The sequence below is a fragment of the Drosophila montana genome, unplaced genomic scaffold (assembly GCF_035044405.1).
Source record: "Drosophila montana isolate Dmon_TW-CO22-7 unplaced genomic scaffold, ASM3504440v1 contig_2481_1, whole genome shotgun sequence".
NCBI lineage: Eukaryota > Metazoa > Arthropoda > Insecta > Diptera > Drosophilidae > Drosophila > Drosophila montana.
The window spans coordinates 274,662-289,690 of record NW_026997351.1 but is presented as its reverse complement, the minus strand read 5'-3'; the positions used below and the strand labels follow the sequence as shown (position 1 = coordinate 289,690).

At 32.8% G+C, this 15,029-nt stretch overlaps 1 protein-coding gene across 50 annotated transcripts in view; it reads right to left on the bottom strand.

Moving 5' to 3' along the window:
* The window catches only part of para (paralytic), a 73,100-nt gene that overhangs the window by 10,030 nt on the left and 48,041 nt on the right, over window positions 1–15,029 (bottom strand). For 49 of the 50 annotated variants that reach the window (XM_064682494.1, XM_064682497.1, XM_064682456.1 and 46 more), the window contains 5 exons: window positions 13,448–13,570; window positions 10,338–10,460; window positions 8,575–8,769; window positions 7,825–8,070; window positions 5,165–5,435 (listed from right to left, as the gene is read on the bottom strand). In XM_064682494.1, the coding sequence (XP_064538564.1) occupies window positions 5,165–5,435; window positions 7,825–8,070; window positions 8,575–8,769; window positions 10,338–10,460; window positions 13,448–13,570 (958 nt within the window). The remainder of the gene's footprint in view (window positions 1–5,164; window positions 5,436–7,824; window positions 8,071–8,574; window positions 8,770–10,337; window positions 10,461–13,447; window positions 13,571–15,029) is intronic. The other variant, XM_064682505.1, reaches the window with a different exon arrangement.

The following is a 15,029-nucleotide window of genomic DNA, read 5'->3' as shown; positions in this document are numbered from 1 at the left end:
GAAGAGATTGATTGTGAGAAATTGTGTTGTGAGAATTATTTTTGGCCATTAACACGTCTAACTAGGGCTCATCCTAATAGAATTTGACTTTTTGGGATGCGGATCGGGATTCGGGATTCGGGAGACGGGATTCGGTATGGGTTCTGACCCTCGGGTCAGCGCAATCAGAATTGCACAAACAACACACTAAAAGGGCGGCAGCACAATATTAACAATTTACATAGCTGAAATATTCAAAGCATTAGGTACAGACAATTTCTTCATACTTGCTCAACCCAAGTTTTCGTACACAACAACAAATAAACAAGAAATTCAAGTTGTGTTTAGTAAAAATCAAACAAATACAATACCATACAAAACGATACATAAATACATAAATACATATACATACATATGTACAGTGCCGCAATAAAGAAAAATTGACAACAAATAATAAAACTTCAATTAAACTGCAATCAGATAACGATCAAAAGAGCTGAGCTAAGTCAAACTGATCGCAAACTAAGTTTAAAATATATTGCAACGCTGCCCGAAAAACAAGTGAGTAGCTTTGCTCTCTCACACACAGATCTGCGAAGCGAAGAGCGAGAGAGAGAGACAGATAAAGAGAGAGAGAGAGAGCATTATGCCTGACAGAAGTCGAACTAGTTGTGAATCATAAAAAGAATTTGATCTGATGGCAGATTAATTGAAATTTTTAGCAAACGTTTAGCATATAAGATCCTGTGTACTATACATATCGATCTTTAGGTTTGAGAAAAGTGTATTTGTTGAATCATAATTTCGAAATGCATCTGCAGAACATGGGCTGGGTATAAATTGAAGAATAATCCAGGCTAAACGAAATAGCTCGATCGCTATGTATAGTGTGTATACTCTACAATGCTAAAGTTAATAATATAACATATACAGATATATATAACATAACTTTCTCAATAAAATATACAAATATGTATTTACAATATAGGTTTTAGTTCAGACAAACTTTGATACCGTTAGGCACAATTGTACGCAACACATAAAATAAAAACACACAAACACATACGTATCTTAATATACGGGGTACAGGGGTTACATACATAGTACATGAGTATGTTGAGTAAAAGGAAATTAAAAAGTAAAATTGAAAATTGAAAATTGAAAAGTAAGGTTAAGTTGAAAGTTAACGCTAGCGGTAAAAGTAAGGTTAAGTTGAAATTGAACGTAGCGGTAAAAGTAAGGTTAAGTTGAAAGTTAACGCCAGCGGCAAAGATAACGGTAACTTGAACAGCAACGTTAAGCAGCAACACTCGGTAGTCAATATCCTGTTTTCTTTTTTATGTTTTTTATTATTATTTGTATTTTTTTTGTTTCTAGCGGCGAGCGCAGGCGTTGTAAGCAGCAGCAGCAAATGCGTCGGTGGAGGCGAAAGCGCAGGCGTTGGCATCGGAAATCATCTCGTGGTCTTTAGAGATGTCTTTATACGGCTGACTTAAGAACTTTTTGTTTTTTTCATTTTGATTTGTTATTGCTTTCGGGTATATAGAGGTATGTGTGAGCTGTACGCAGGCGTCATTTACTTTTAGCGATAATCCGCAGCATATTTTAAGAGTGCCAAATATCAGCAAAAAGTTCGTTTGCTCAAAGACAGAGAGAAAGACAGAGAGAGGGAGAGAGAGAGTGCGAGAGAATGAGAGGGCGAGAGCGAGAGCAGCTCAACTGACAGAGCTTTGTAATTTTGAGACAATGTGTTCATTGGCTTCTCATTTCTCTAGATAAAACGAAATGCGCACTAAAGTGAGCGATGACAGAGGGAAGTGGGCGGTGGGCACTACACAACACCGGAAACGGAAGCTGGGCAAACAAACGAACTATTGCGAGTGATTGAAACTGTAAAAGGGAGTTGAGGGAGGAATCAGAGCATAGCGAGCAGTATCGAATGCCTGATGAGTTGAACTGGAATTCACGAGATGTTAGGTAGAAGGCGCAGTAAATAGAGAGTAAGAGAGAGAGAGAGAGGGGGGGGGGGAGAGAGAGCGAAAGAGGTGAATGTGGTAAACCAGAAACGGAAAATCATAGATATATGTATATATATATAAAATGATAAGCACTATAACTAGTTTAAAAGAAATGAGAGTTTGTTTTTTTTTTTCGTTTTGTTATTTTTGCTAGTTAAGCTGTGGCCCGATTCGGGTTCGATGTTTTCGGAGGGGGGAGTACTCATCTGGAGGCATATCTAAACCTATTTATATGCGTTTTACTACGTTCATAGTAAAGTACATAATCTCCATTACAGATTGGACCAAAACCATTAAGAAGATTCAGGCTAGTGCCACGGTATTTGCATATCAAGTTTGGGGACGTTTTTCATAATAAGTATCAAATAGGCCAATGCGTATAACATATAAGGCGGAGGGGTATGCAAATCATAAACGGGTCACGTTTCATCTTTTATCCTTCCAGCTATGCTACACACTATAAATTGGGATCTTCGGCCAAATGTGTTGGGCCAATGCAACAGTCGTACACAAATGTGTGCTAAACATTCCGCATGGCCATTGCATTGGCTGGCCGCCGGGATTTCTTTTCTTTTCATTTCTTTTTCTTTTCTTTTCTTTTTTTGCTTATGACAATGGTCAAAATTTGAATACCGGGCAGTAGCTGACAGAGTTATGCAACCGACAATCGCACAGAGAGAGTTTGTGGAATGCCCATTGACACCTAACTCTGATTGAATCTTTTCGTGTTGTGCTTTTTATCAATAGCATTTCTTATGCGTTCTGTGCAAGCCATTTTTTTAACAATGTGTGTGTGTGTGTGTGTGTGAGAGTGTAAATTGGCAGTTTATTATTATTATTTATTTATGCAAGTCGCTTTTATTGCTAGTTGCTTATTTGTTTTATCTTTATAAAAAGTTGTTCTTTTTGCATTTACAAAGCGTAGTTTTTTTCTCTTTCTTTTTTTTTTTGTTTTTGTATTTGTTTGTTTTTGTTTTTTAATATTTTGTTTTCTGTTTTCTGTTTTTGTTTTGTTTTGTTTTTAAAAGCGTGTATTAATATATTCGTCTATAAGGATATCACTTTGCTGGATCGAAATTCGAAGCCAAAGAATGAAGCATACTTTAAGGCGCTCGAAAAAAATGTTAAGCATTTGCTTTTGAGTTTGGCATTAAAATTGTAAAGTTGTTTTGTTTTAGTTATTGAAAGTGCGCTTGGAAACGTTTGGCGAGTGTGTCACATATAGAAGCAAAGCAATAATAAAATGCCAGAGCCCTTCTCAGGGCCCGGCTAGGAGTAGGTACTTAAAAAGAATGCGAACTTGAACTTGAAGCAGTATTCGACATTTGTTTTTTGTTTTTAAATATGTTTGTAATCAAAATAAAACAATTGGAAACAAAAGTTGTAGAAAGAGACGGCAAGTACAAGGAATTGTACGAGTTTCTGTTGGGGTCGGGTTGATAAAACGGGTAAATCGGGTAGATCGGGTGAATCGGGTTAATGTTTCTGGTTGGGGGCTCACACAATGGGACTTTGGGCGCGGAATTGATGTTGGTCAGATTCAACTAAGGCGGCAGCAGAAATGATAACAGCATCCCTTTTATGTACAAGGAGTAGTATAAAATGGAAGCTCTCTGTTGCATAAATTAATGTAGTAAAGCATATTTTAAGCCATCTTTTGTACAGTTTCTTAACGTTCTTCCGCGCTCACATAGCCATATTATGATTAATATTTATTTTTAGTTGCTTATCCAAAACGAACCAAAATTTATTGAAAAGAAGAAGAAGTAGTAAAACATACTATGTAGCCAAGTTAAAAAAAAAGGGCTGCGCTTTTGAAGTTGAGCATTCGGTTTGTTTTTTTGAGTACTCCTGAGTACTTGGCCCGGACTAGTTTATATTTTCCTCTTTTTCTTTGTTTTTTTGGGTTGTGTGCTTACGTATGCGCGTTTGTTAAGCTGGAGCAAACGGCTGCTAAAAAATAATTAACTCGGTTGGTATTCACAGAAAACTTGGATCGAAACTGTAAAACTTGAAAAAGTTAAACAAAATTAAAGGAAAAGGAAAAGGAAATAAATAACATTCTTAACTTAAATGTTTTTGGCTATGATGAGAGATCATAACAATTGTAAAAGAATAATGGCATTATTTATGCTTGTATGTATAGAATTATCTCAATATTTTCATCAATAGGTTTAACGACAATTACAGATTACAACAACAATTGAAATACAAATGGACACCAATACACAAATAGATTAACAATTTGTACAATTTAACTTTCGAACAAAATGAAAAACAACAAAAACAACAGCAATGTTTACTAAATTTTACAATTAATTGTTAATTGGACAACATTTCAAAGAAGCAACGGAAATGAAAACAGGAGCTGACTTCACATATGCGTGTATAACAGTTAGTATAACAATTATCTGTAATACATTCAATGCAAACTCAACCCGAACAAAGCTAACAAATCATTTGGAATACGTTAAGCACAACGACATTGGATTGTCTCATATAAAATTTGGCATATTTTCACAATCTACATATACACAATATTAATAAGTATTATAATTATTAATGTTATTTGTATGTACATGTATATGTAGGAATTGTCAAAGAGCCGCAATCATTATATGCACAACCATTTAACACAAATTGTATAACAACAAATTAGATTACGTTTCTTAGGTATATTTTGTTTTTTGTTGGAAACAGAGTAACAACATTAATAATTAACGAATTACGAATCAACATTTAACAAATTTGGACAATTTAATACACGTATAAGTACGACAGCAAAGTAATTAACAATTAGTTGAAAGTTTAGTTTAGTTAATATAGGAAAAGGAGCGTACTGTGTCTTTAATAAAGAGCATTAAGACAGAAATATAATACGAACACAGAGAGTGAGAGAGAGAGAGAGAGAAATATATAGATAGTTGGGGGGTGTGTAAGAGAGAGAGAGAGATACAGAGAAACATACACACATACAGCAAGAGCGTACGGTTATGCGGAGAGAGAGAGAGAGAGGGATATTCGTACATTTTGGTTTGGAACTTGGATTTTTGCCTATTTTTGGCTTATTTGTTTAAGCTTCTTGGCTTTGTTTTTGTTTTGGTTTTTTTTTTTTTTTTTGGTTTTTTTATATTTTTAATGTAGATAATTTTGGCATTTTTACTTACCTAAGATGGATAAAATGACAACTACTACATCAAATAAATTCCATGGCTCAATAAAATAGTGATATCGTAAAGCGAATATTTTTAATAGACATTCGGAACTGAAAATAACTACGAATATCGCATTGAGATAGTCAAGGACCGCGTTGTACGTGTCCGACGCGTCGTAACGATCGAGTGTCATGGTGAACATGTTTAGACCAATGAATAACATAATGATTATATCGAATTTCTTATCGGTTACTATTTCAAAGACTATTGCTTGTGGACGCCACTGTAAATGGAGAAGGAGAACAAACAAATACGTCGAAACCAAAATTGATAGAGTTAAATTAACAACATACACACAATTAAATCGATTAAGTCACATTTTAAATTAGGTTAGGGGTATTCAGGAATGAAAACAGAACAAAAAAAAGATTAATGTATCCGGTACACCAAACACAAGGAAGAGAAAAGAGATAAGAAAAAAAGAAAATAGAAGAGTTTGGTATAAGTATAAGTTTAACCACGATCGCAATTACTTATGTATATATATGTCTGTGTACATACACCAGCACACACACGCACACACACACACACACACACACGCACACACGCACGCACGCATGCATGTGTGTGTGTGCTTGCAGGTTATACATATATGCACATAGACATAGACAGGTACTTAGGTATCTATAAGGAGTTACCAACTCGCAAACATAATTATTTTTGGTTAGTTTGTTTAGTAAGTATTTTGTTAAACGGGTATATGTATGTATATAGGTATATTCGGATATTATTTAATTATATTGAGCATATATTGTTCAGTTTATCAATGCTTTAACATTTTGCGTTGTAGATCTGTGCCAATAGCAATCTTTTTTCCATGATCGGCGCGCAACCTGTATGGTACAGTAGAGTATGCGTAAATTGGAACACATGTATATATTAATACATATAGAGCAATAGTGTAACAGTGAGTCGGTGCGTTAATTGATTAGATTTGGTTATTAAAAAACTGAGAGCAGACAATTCATACACACTACTTCTTAAGGACAGACAGCATTCACGATTACTGAGTAATTGATTAATTAGTTGAGTAATTGTTTAACTGAGTATTTGAGTACATATTTGAGTACATATTGAGTACAGATACAGTTGTATAGAGTATATATATATATAGGAAAACGTGCCGCTACGGTCGTGGTCGTGGTCGTGGTCGAATACGGATCTCGGGTCAGTCGATTTGGATGTCTGCAATTTTGGATCGAACATGCCTCGTTGGGTAGTGTCTAATTGGAGAGGTGACTAATTCTAAACATGCCCAAAACATGATTTCAGTCACGTGCCAGATTTTTTTTAAAGAAACATGCACTTGGGTTGCATTTATACTTATAGAAAAAGAGAACAAGATAGTGTGGAGAGAGAAAGAGAGATAGAGAGAGAGAGAGTAGTTACGAGTATTTACATAAATAGTTGTTGTTTTTTTTTTTTTTTTTATTATACATTTACAATTTTGGTTGCTTTTGTTTTTTTTAATTACTTTTTGGAATTTTGGCATAAATTTCATGTTCGTCTAGTTTATAAATGGCAGACATAAAAATGTTTAAGTACAGACAACCAAACGGACACAATACTTAAATATTGATATTGAAATTAAGTATAGTTATTTAAGAAAAACAATAGTATGTCGAGAACATAGTATGCTTTTAGGAGTTCGCGCAATGGCAACAGTAGGGTGCACTCTTCAAAACGAACAACAAACGATGCACAATCTATGGCACATACATATAAGTATATGCACATATATGCATATATACATATACATGTTATATATAGATATAGAGGGATGTGCAGGCCACACACTACGGCAGCTATTCCAGCGACTCGACTTTGCGCTTCTTTTAAGATCCATTATACAACTTGAACAAAATATTGCTAGAGAACAGGGCCATTGAATTTGAATTGTGGTTAATATAGGTTTTCTTTTTTTTTGGTTTCGATTAATAAGAATGTAAACAGATTGCAAGGGTATTTGTCGTGTCGGTGTCGATGTCGATGTCGGTCCGGTCCCGTTCTCAATTGAAAACAGTTTGGCGAATACGTTTTGTGGAACGGTCCGTTTAGCAGCTTTTGTTAACGCAAAGAAAAAAGATTTTTCTTCTTAAATTTTATATATACAATAAATTGAACGTATATATACAAATTGAATACGATTGGCACAGATTACGCGATCACGAAGACTTTCAAGTGTTATTTGATTATTTCTTTTGATTCTCAATTGATATCATGGTAATATTGCTTATAAGGCGCGCGATGGAACTGAACTTCATTTGAAATACTTTGAAATGGCTTCATTTCGAAAGATATGCAAATTATTGCAATTGTATTTGTTACTTGAGGGGCAGAAATCGAAAATTTAAGTCCACATCGCAAAATTCTCATTCGTTTCTTTTTGTTTTCATTTTTAAAAGTATTTTTGTTATTTGATGTGAATTTGTTTGTTTTTTTTTTCAGATTTAGTTTTTGTTTTCTTTCTGACATCTGGTTAAGCATTGTTGTGTTAATTGTTTTCTTTGTTAGTTGGTTAGTTGGCTTAGTTTCATACTTAGTTTTGTTTTTTTTTTTTTTGGATTTTTTGTTTCTTTTTTTTAATTTTTGGTTTTATATTGTTGTCTTACCCTTGGTCTTGGAATGGCTTTTAATGGTTTTTTAGAGCCCATCTTTTTCATAGCATTATAGTACTTTTTCTGATCTTCTGTCATGAACATTTCTAATGATCCACCTGCTTTTTTCTTTTGCTCATTAAAATTATCAATGATAACACCAATGAACAGATTGAGTGTGAAAAATGATCCAAATATGATGAAGAACACGAAATATAAATACATGTAGATGTTCGTTTCACGAATCGGCTGCTTGTCCACCTGTATCGATAGCGATAGCGATAACGATAACGATATCGATATCATTTTGAATTTTTATGTTTTTGTTTTTGTTGCAATTTGCAGCGGTTGAGTTTGAATTGTGAATGGACCATTTTTGGTGTTATTCGGCAGTGTTGTTGTTGTTGGTGTAAGTATTGGTTGTTGTGGTGGCCATAGTTTGTAGTTGTTGTGAATGTTGTTGTTGTTGTTGTTGTTGTTGTTGTTGTGTTGTGTTGTAGTTATTGTTGTAGTCGTTCATATAAAAAAGAAGAAAAAAATGTATAGATAGAAACGTTGATTAATCAAAGATTACATTATACAGACTTATCTAACTATAGATTGCGTTAAGTTAATCATTTTTTTTTTTTTGATCTTAAAGCGCATAACCAAAAAGAAAAAAGAAATATACTTTGTATAAGCGTCAAGTGTGTCATAATATTGTATTAGTAATATTTATATATATAGATAAATTGTTAGGCAATTAGGCAAACTGGAGAACATTACCTCTCGTGAATCGATTGCATCGTTCATTATTTGTATCCAGCCTTTGAAGGTGGCCACTTGGAAAAGGCACAGATACGCGTTACCTACATGATCGAAATTCATTGCTGAATTCACCCACGTGTAGTTCTCGCTCTCGCAGGCATTGCGATTTGGTATAATCTCGTGGCTGAGCTTCGTTCCGTTTAAATCTTCGCACTGTGTTCATCATCATCAACATCATCATCATCAGTTTGGGACATCATCATCATCATCAACATCATCGTCCGATTTGTTAGGGTTGTCGTTAAGTTGGTTTTTTCAATTGGATTTTTTTTTTGTTTTTTTTTTGTTTGTTTAAAGTTCAATTTAAGAAAAATGTATTTCAGTTATGCGAAGTTATATACGGCAAATGGTTTAAGTCTGCTTTTACACTGCCCTTACCAGCAAAAATGAAGAGAAATTTTAAATATATTCTACACACGAAAAGAAAGGTTAGCAACATTACGAATCAGCTTTTGAAACGATTTAAACAAATGAAATTCTACTTGAGGCATGAATCAGATATCTATATACTTAAGATCTTGGACAGACTATGCAAGATTTTCATATATTATTTTTCTTTACAGAGAATATTCAAGTCAAATAATTGGTTAAAATGCAACATTCCTATAGCAAAAATCTAGACAAAAAAAAACCTCTTAAGAATTAATTGATTTTTTATAATTATTTTTATGTTTAAACAAAAGCAAAAAGTTACAGGTTAGCTGGACTGAATTTAATTCGTAATGAAACAAAAACGAGTTGGCAAAAATCTTTCCTTCAGCTTTTTGTTTGGCAGTGTAAAAGCAGAACTTGAATTAAATATAATGTTAGCTAAGCTACGGCTAATTGAAAATAAATTCTTGTTGTTAAGGCATTACGAGTAACTGTTTTTTTTTTGAGGCATGTAGCAAGAGTATTTGTGTGTGTGTGTGTGTGTGTGTGTGTGAGTGTGTAGGTTCAGCAGCTAATTAGCATTGTATATTTAGCATTTGAAGGCTGCCACTTGGCTAGAACTGAGATTTGTTTATTATTAACAAGTATTTTGTGCAAAAGGCAAAAACTAAATTCTAGTACTAAAGAGTGTACTAATTAATGGTATTTGGTATTTGGTGCAGCAGCCTTGTCGCATCTTGGTTTATTATTTTTTTTTTTTTTATATGCAACTATGCATGCTTTCTGCCCAACTGGATTGCTCTAAGAGGCGATGCAGTTGGGCATGAGTACTTTGAGTACTTAGAGTTGGGTAAACAATAATTACCGGAGCATGTGTAGCAGCATATGCATTTAGAAGAGTTGACACCTAGACAAGTACGAATACAGGCGACAAACTCTTATACTCGTGCTTATAAATGAGTAGTATGCATAGTACGAGCGAGTACTTATAAGTACGTAGTATGCATAGTACGAGTATGTTGAGTATTTTTATTTGTATTTCGATTTCGATTTCGATTCTGTTTTGATCAACTATTTACGAAAAATAGATGCAAAGATACGCATTTCAGTCAAGTTGAAGACTTTCTTTTTAAACACATTAGATTGCTTGCTAATTAAATGCTGCTTGGATTTCAAGTCGAAAAATAGCACAAATTCTGGATGAGATTTTTGCACCACTTTTGGACCATTTTGTAACGCTTTGTTTTGTTTTAATTTTTTTTTTTTTTTTTTTGTATTTTATTTTTGTATACGGTATTTGGTATTTGTTTTGAATTTGAGTTGTTTTTGAAAAAAACATTTGAACGTACCTTAAAATATTTTCCAGCAAAAAGCTGTACACCCATTATGGCAAAAATTAGCCAAAATATTAGACACACCAATAGCACATTGAAGATGGACGGTATAGCTTGTACCAGCGCATTAACGACGACCTGGTTATATGATAATTTTGGTTTCGATATCATTTTCATATTTTCGTATACGAATTTCACATTTGGCGGGTCGTCGTTGTCGATGTTCGATGTGGGGAATTTTTCAAGGTTTTTTATTTCGGGTTGATGTGGAAGTTGTGGGTTACAGGAACAGTTGTTGGTGGTGAATGATGGTGGTTGTTTGTTATTGTTTTTTTTGTTTTTTTTTTTTTTTTTTGTTTTTTTTTGGGGGGAGTATATAGAATATAATACAATAAATGCAAAGAGTTATTTAGTCAATTTCGTAGTAATATTTATCAATTTATAATTATATATATAGATATGTGTGTATGGTAAGCACGATATAGTACATTTTGATATTGTGAAAGATATATATATATATATAGATATATATATATAGATCATTTTTTACGAGTTGTGATACATGATTAGGTGTTAGTTCATTGATATGATAAAGTGATCTTTGTACTTGATCGTGTCTTATGGCAGTGTCTAATGGTGTTCGTTGTACCAAGAATTAAACTATTTACAGCATGCAGCAAGCGTTGAACAATTGTTCAAATTTTTAGCGAGAACAAGATTTAAATAATGCAGCAGCAAAAGCAGTGCAATTGGCATACACTAGACAACACAGCATTTACATCGATGTGAAAGAACAGAACAGAACGGAACAGAACAGCTCCATAAAGAAGGCACTCAGAATAGGTGGTAGCAAATAGTATTCATTTAGGTGCACTAACTCTAAGTTAAAGAGATTTACAATTAGTGCTCGTAATCGTATGATATAAGATAACTTAACTAAACATAGGCTTTTGTTATAGATGATTAACTGCTGGAATGCCGAAGAGAGTCATTACAAAAGTCGCTGATTGAAATAAAGACACTCGAGTGACAAAAATATCTAAGTGCATTTAACGGAGCTAGTGACAGTCGTTCTTATCTTTACTATATCTGTCAGATAATACCATCATTAATTATAAAATTATTATTTTTATGATGAATTTTATTGTCATCACTAATATTATTATTATTATTAATGTTATTAGTATCGATTCATTATGATTTATAATTATTAATGCTATTATTATTTATATTATTATTATTATTATTATTATTATTATTATTATTATTATTATTATTATTATTATTATTATTATTATTATTATTATTATTATTATTATTATTATTATTATTATTATTATTATTATTATTATTATTATTATTATTATTATTATTATTATTATTATTATTATTATTATTATTATTATTATTATTATTACTATTATTATTATTATTATTATTATTATTATTATTATAGCTTTTATTATTATTATTATATTATTGCTATAATTTTTATTGTTATTAGTAATATTTCATTATCTTTGGCATTATTTATTATGTTATTATTTCAATTAATGTTATTATTATTATTAATGCTATCATTTTCAATGCATTACTATATTTATTATAATTTAATTTTTATTATTTTAAATTTATTTTTTTTACTAGTATTATTAAAATCATTATTATTAATTGGTTTATTTGAAAAATCAGAAACAGACATAGCTCCGAGTAGCTTAATTCAGTTATTTTTAAAATAATAACAGAAAGTCAGACTAATTTAATTTAAATTTGAATATCGGAATACAATAAACCTTTAAGCGTTCGGCTCGAGATGTCTTCATTCCAAATAGTTTAAACTTTATTGTCATTCTATAAATTCCATAATTGAATGCAAATATGACAGTTTGTCAACTAAATTTATTGTGTGTACGATAATGTTTTAATTATAAGTAAGTACGGGTACATACATATTTACATATATGTAGGTATTGTAACTTTAGAGCTCGATGATACGTAAATTGATTCGTGTCTGTCTTGGGCAGGCAAGAAATGAGTATGTTACGAGTAGATTGAAAATTCTAAGCATATTAATCTACGAGTTGTGAAGCCAAACAGACTTTGGAATGGTGGTAAACTGTTGAGAACAACTACAGAAATACAAAATGATCGATTCAATTAGCACTAAGAGCGAGCAGAGCGACAGAGAGAGACAGACAGAGAGAGTAATAGAGAGAGAGAGAGAGAGTAATAGAGAGAGAGAGAGTAAGAGGAGAAAAAGAGAGAGAGAGAGAGAGAGAGAGAGAGAGAGATCTAGCGAGAGAGTCGCGCAGACTTGTTGCTGAAGCACAAAATTTGTGTGGGCGTGAACAATTTGATTAATTAAAGGCAATTCCAATTGAGGAGCAATTAATTACTTATGCAGTTGCAGTATGTACGATAACGACTACAGTAAACGGTACTTAAGAACATAAGATTGTAAAAAACGGGTGTTCGATATAACGAGATAACGAGATAAAAAAATTGTATCTAATCAGTCGACAAATTATGGATGCAATCTAGAATTGAATAATGTACGAGATATATGTAAGTATATCTACGACAAAAAAGATACAAAATCATCTGCTGCACGTTGAATAATTTTTGTTGTTGTTAATTTTGGTTTTGTTGTTTTTTTTTTTTTGCTTTTTTGTTGTTGTATTTGTTTATAATTAACGTTTTGCTAATAATTCGACTAAATACATTTTATGATTATATTTAACTATTTAAGAGATTGAGTTTTGGTTGGGTTGTTGGTTGCGTGTGTGTGTGTGTGTTGGTGTGTAAGAGTGTGAGAGTGAGTGTGAGTGTGAGTGTGTGGTGGTTATACGCTGGTTAGTTGTGTGGCATGAGTATGTATAAGAGTAATACAGCGCGCGTATAAGAGTGTACACAACTGCAACTGCAGCCATTTTGTTTTGTTTTTGTTTAGTTTCGAAAATGAATTACGCTGTGGAATTTAGTTGAATTTGATACTGAATGATGATATTTGGAATGTATTTTTCAAATTTTGCTGTTTGTATTCTGGTATATCTTTTTTTTTTTTTTTTAATTTTTTTTGTTTGTTTGTTTTTTTTGTATTTGGTTTAATGTATGAAAGTACGTACCCGCATGCCCTGCATACGGGACATGGCACGTAGTGGTCTCAGTGCTCTTAACGTTCGCATAGTCTTGAAGGCTTGAATACCACCAGCTCCAACAAGTGAAGCAACGAAGTTGATAAGCGATACCTAGTTTCGATATAGTTCGAATAGTGCCAAGTTTAACAAAATTTATTTAGATTCATTTTGGAGTTTGTTTTTGGTTTTTTTGGTTTTTGGTTTTGTTTGTTAAATAGATACGTTAAATATAAGTGTTTGGTAATTTTGGGGGTTACGAACTTGCTTTCTGTTTAGTTTTTCTGTTTGTTTATTGGGTTAAGTTGGTTAAGTGTTTGTCCTGTCGTACTGGTTCCTGTTCCAAACTCAAATCTTTTAAAATACATACATAACTGAGATAAGCATTTAATTGTCAACTGCTGCTTGCTGTACTCGGGTACAAAATGGCGGACCGAGCCTAACGGAACTTATTTGCATTGCGCATAAGCCTCAGATATTTAGCTTGAATAGCTAGCACTTAAATAACATTACTTATTTGGTAGCCTAGTTTGTTTAAATGATATAAATGTTTTAAAGGTAAATTGTACTTGCAAAACACATACAACAAATGTAAGTATTTAGTTGAATAAATAAATATAAGAGTATAGGCAATTCGACGCACGAGCACACACAAAATACGCACACATACAAAACGTATTAACACATATAGATATACATACTTAGATACATATGTATGTGGTATAAAGGTCAATTATTGGAAGTACAGAATTATTGCTTAGTCGTTATGCATGTAGTTGCGGTTCAAGTATACGCTACATTTGGACAAGTACACAGTTAAGTATTGCTCAAGGGTAATGTGAGCATTCGACAAAAACACAACTTGCAGGAGATTACAACACTCATAACACTGGGATATTTCTGGGTGGTTAAAAATTGAATAATTATAAGAGTGGGTTGCTTAATGAGTAGAAAAGATCGATAGTCTAACTGTTCATAGGAGACTGAGATCTGTTTTGGGGTGGGGTTTAAAATTGAATAAGTATAAGAGTGGGTGGCTTAATGAATAGAAAAGATCGAGAGCCTAACTTGTTATAAGAGATTCAGGTTTGGAGATTAAATTGCGGAAGTATAAGAGTGAATTTGCCTAATAAATAGAAGAGATTGAGAGCCTAACTGTTCATAAGAGACTTAGCTCTGTTTTGGGGTAGTTGTAAAATTGAGTCAGTATAAGAGTAGTTGCTTAATAAATAGAAAAGAGAGAAATGAGATAAAGGGCTGATTTAGGCTAGTTTTCAAATTGAGTAAGTAAGAGTAGAAAAAGTCAAGCGCCTATTTATATATAAGAGACAAAGGCGACAAGCACACTGAAAGGACACGCCTGTTTTTTGGGGTAGTTAGCAAATTGAGTGACAGTGGGTTACTGAGTGAGTAGAGAGATTAGAAGAGAGGAAGAGAAACCAATCTGTATCTAAGAGATGTAGGAGATTAGCACAGAGCCATATCAGATATTTATCAAATTAAGTATAGGAGTATGGGAATTAAGAGGAGAAATTTGTGATGATCAGGGAGAATATTTGTATAATAGATTGTT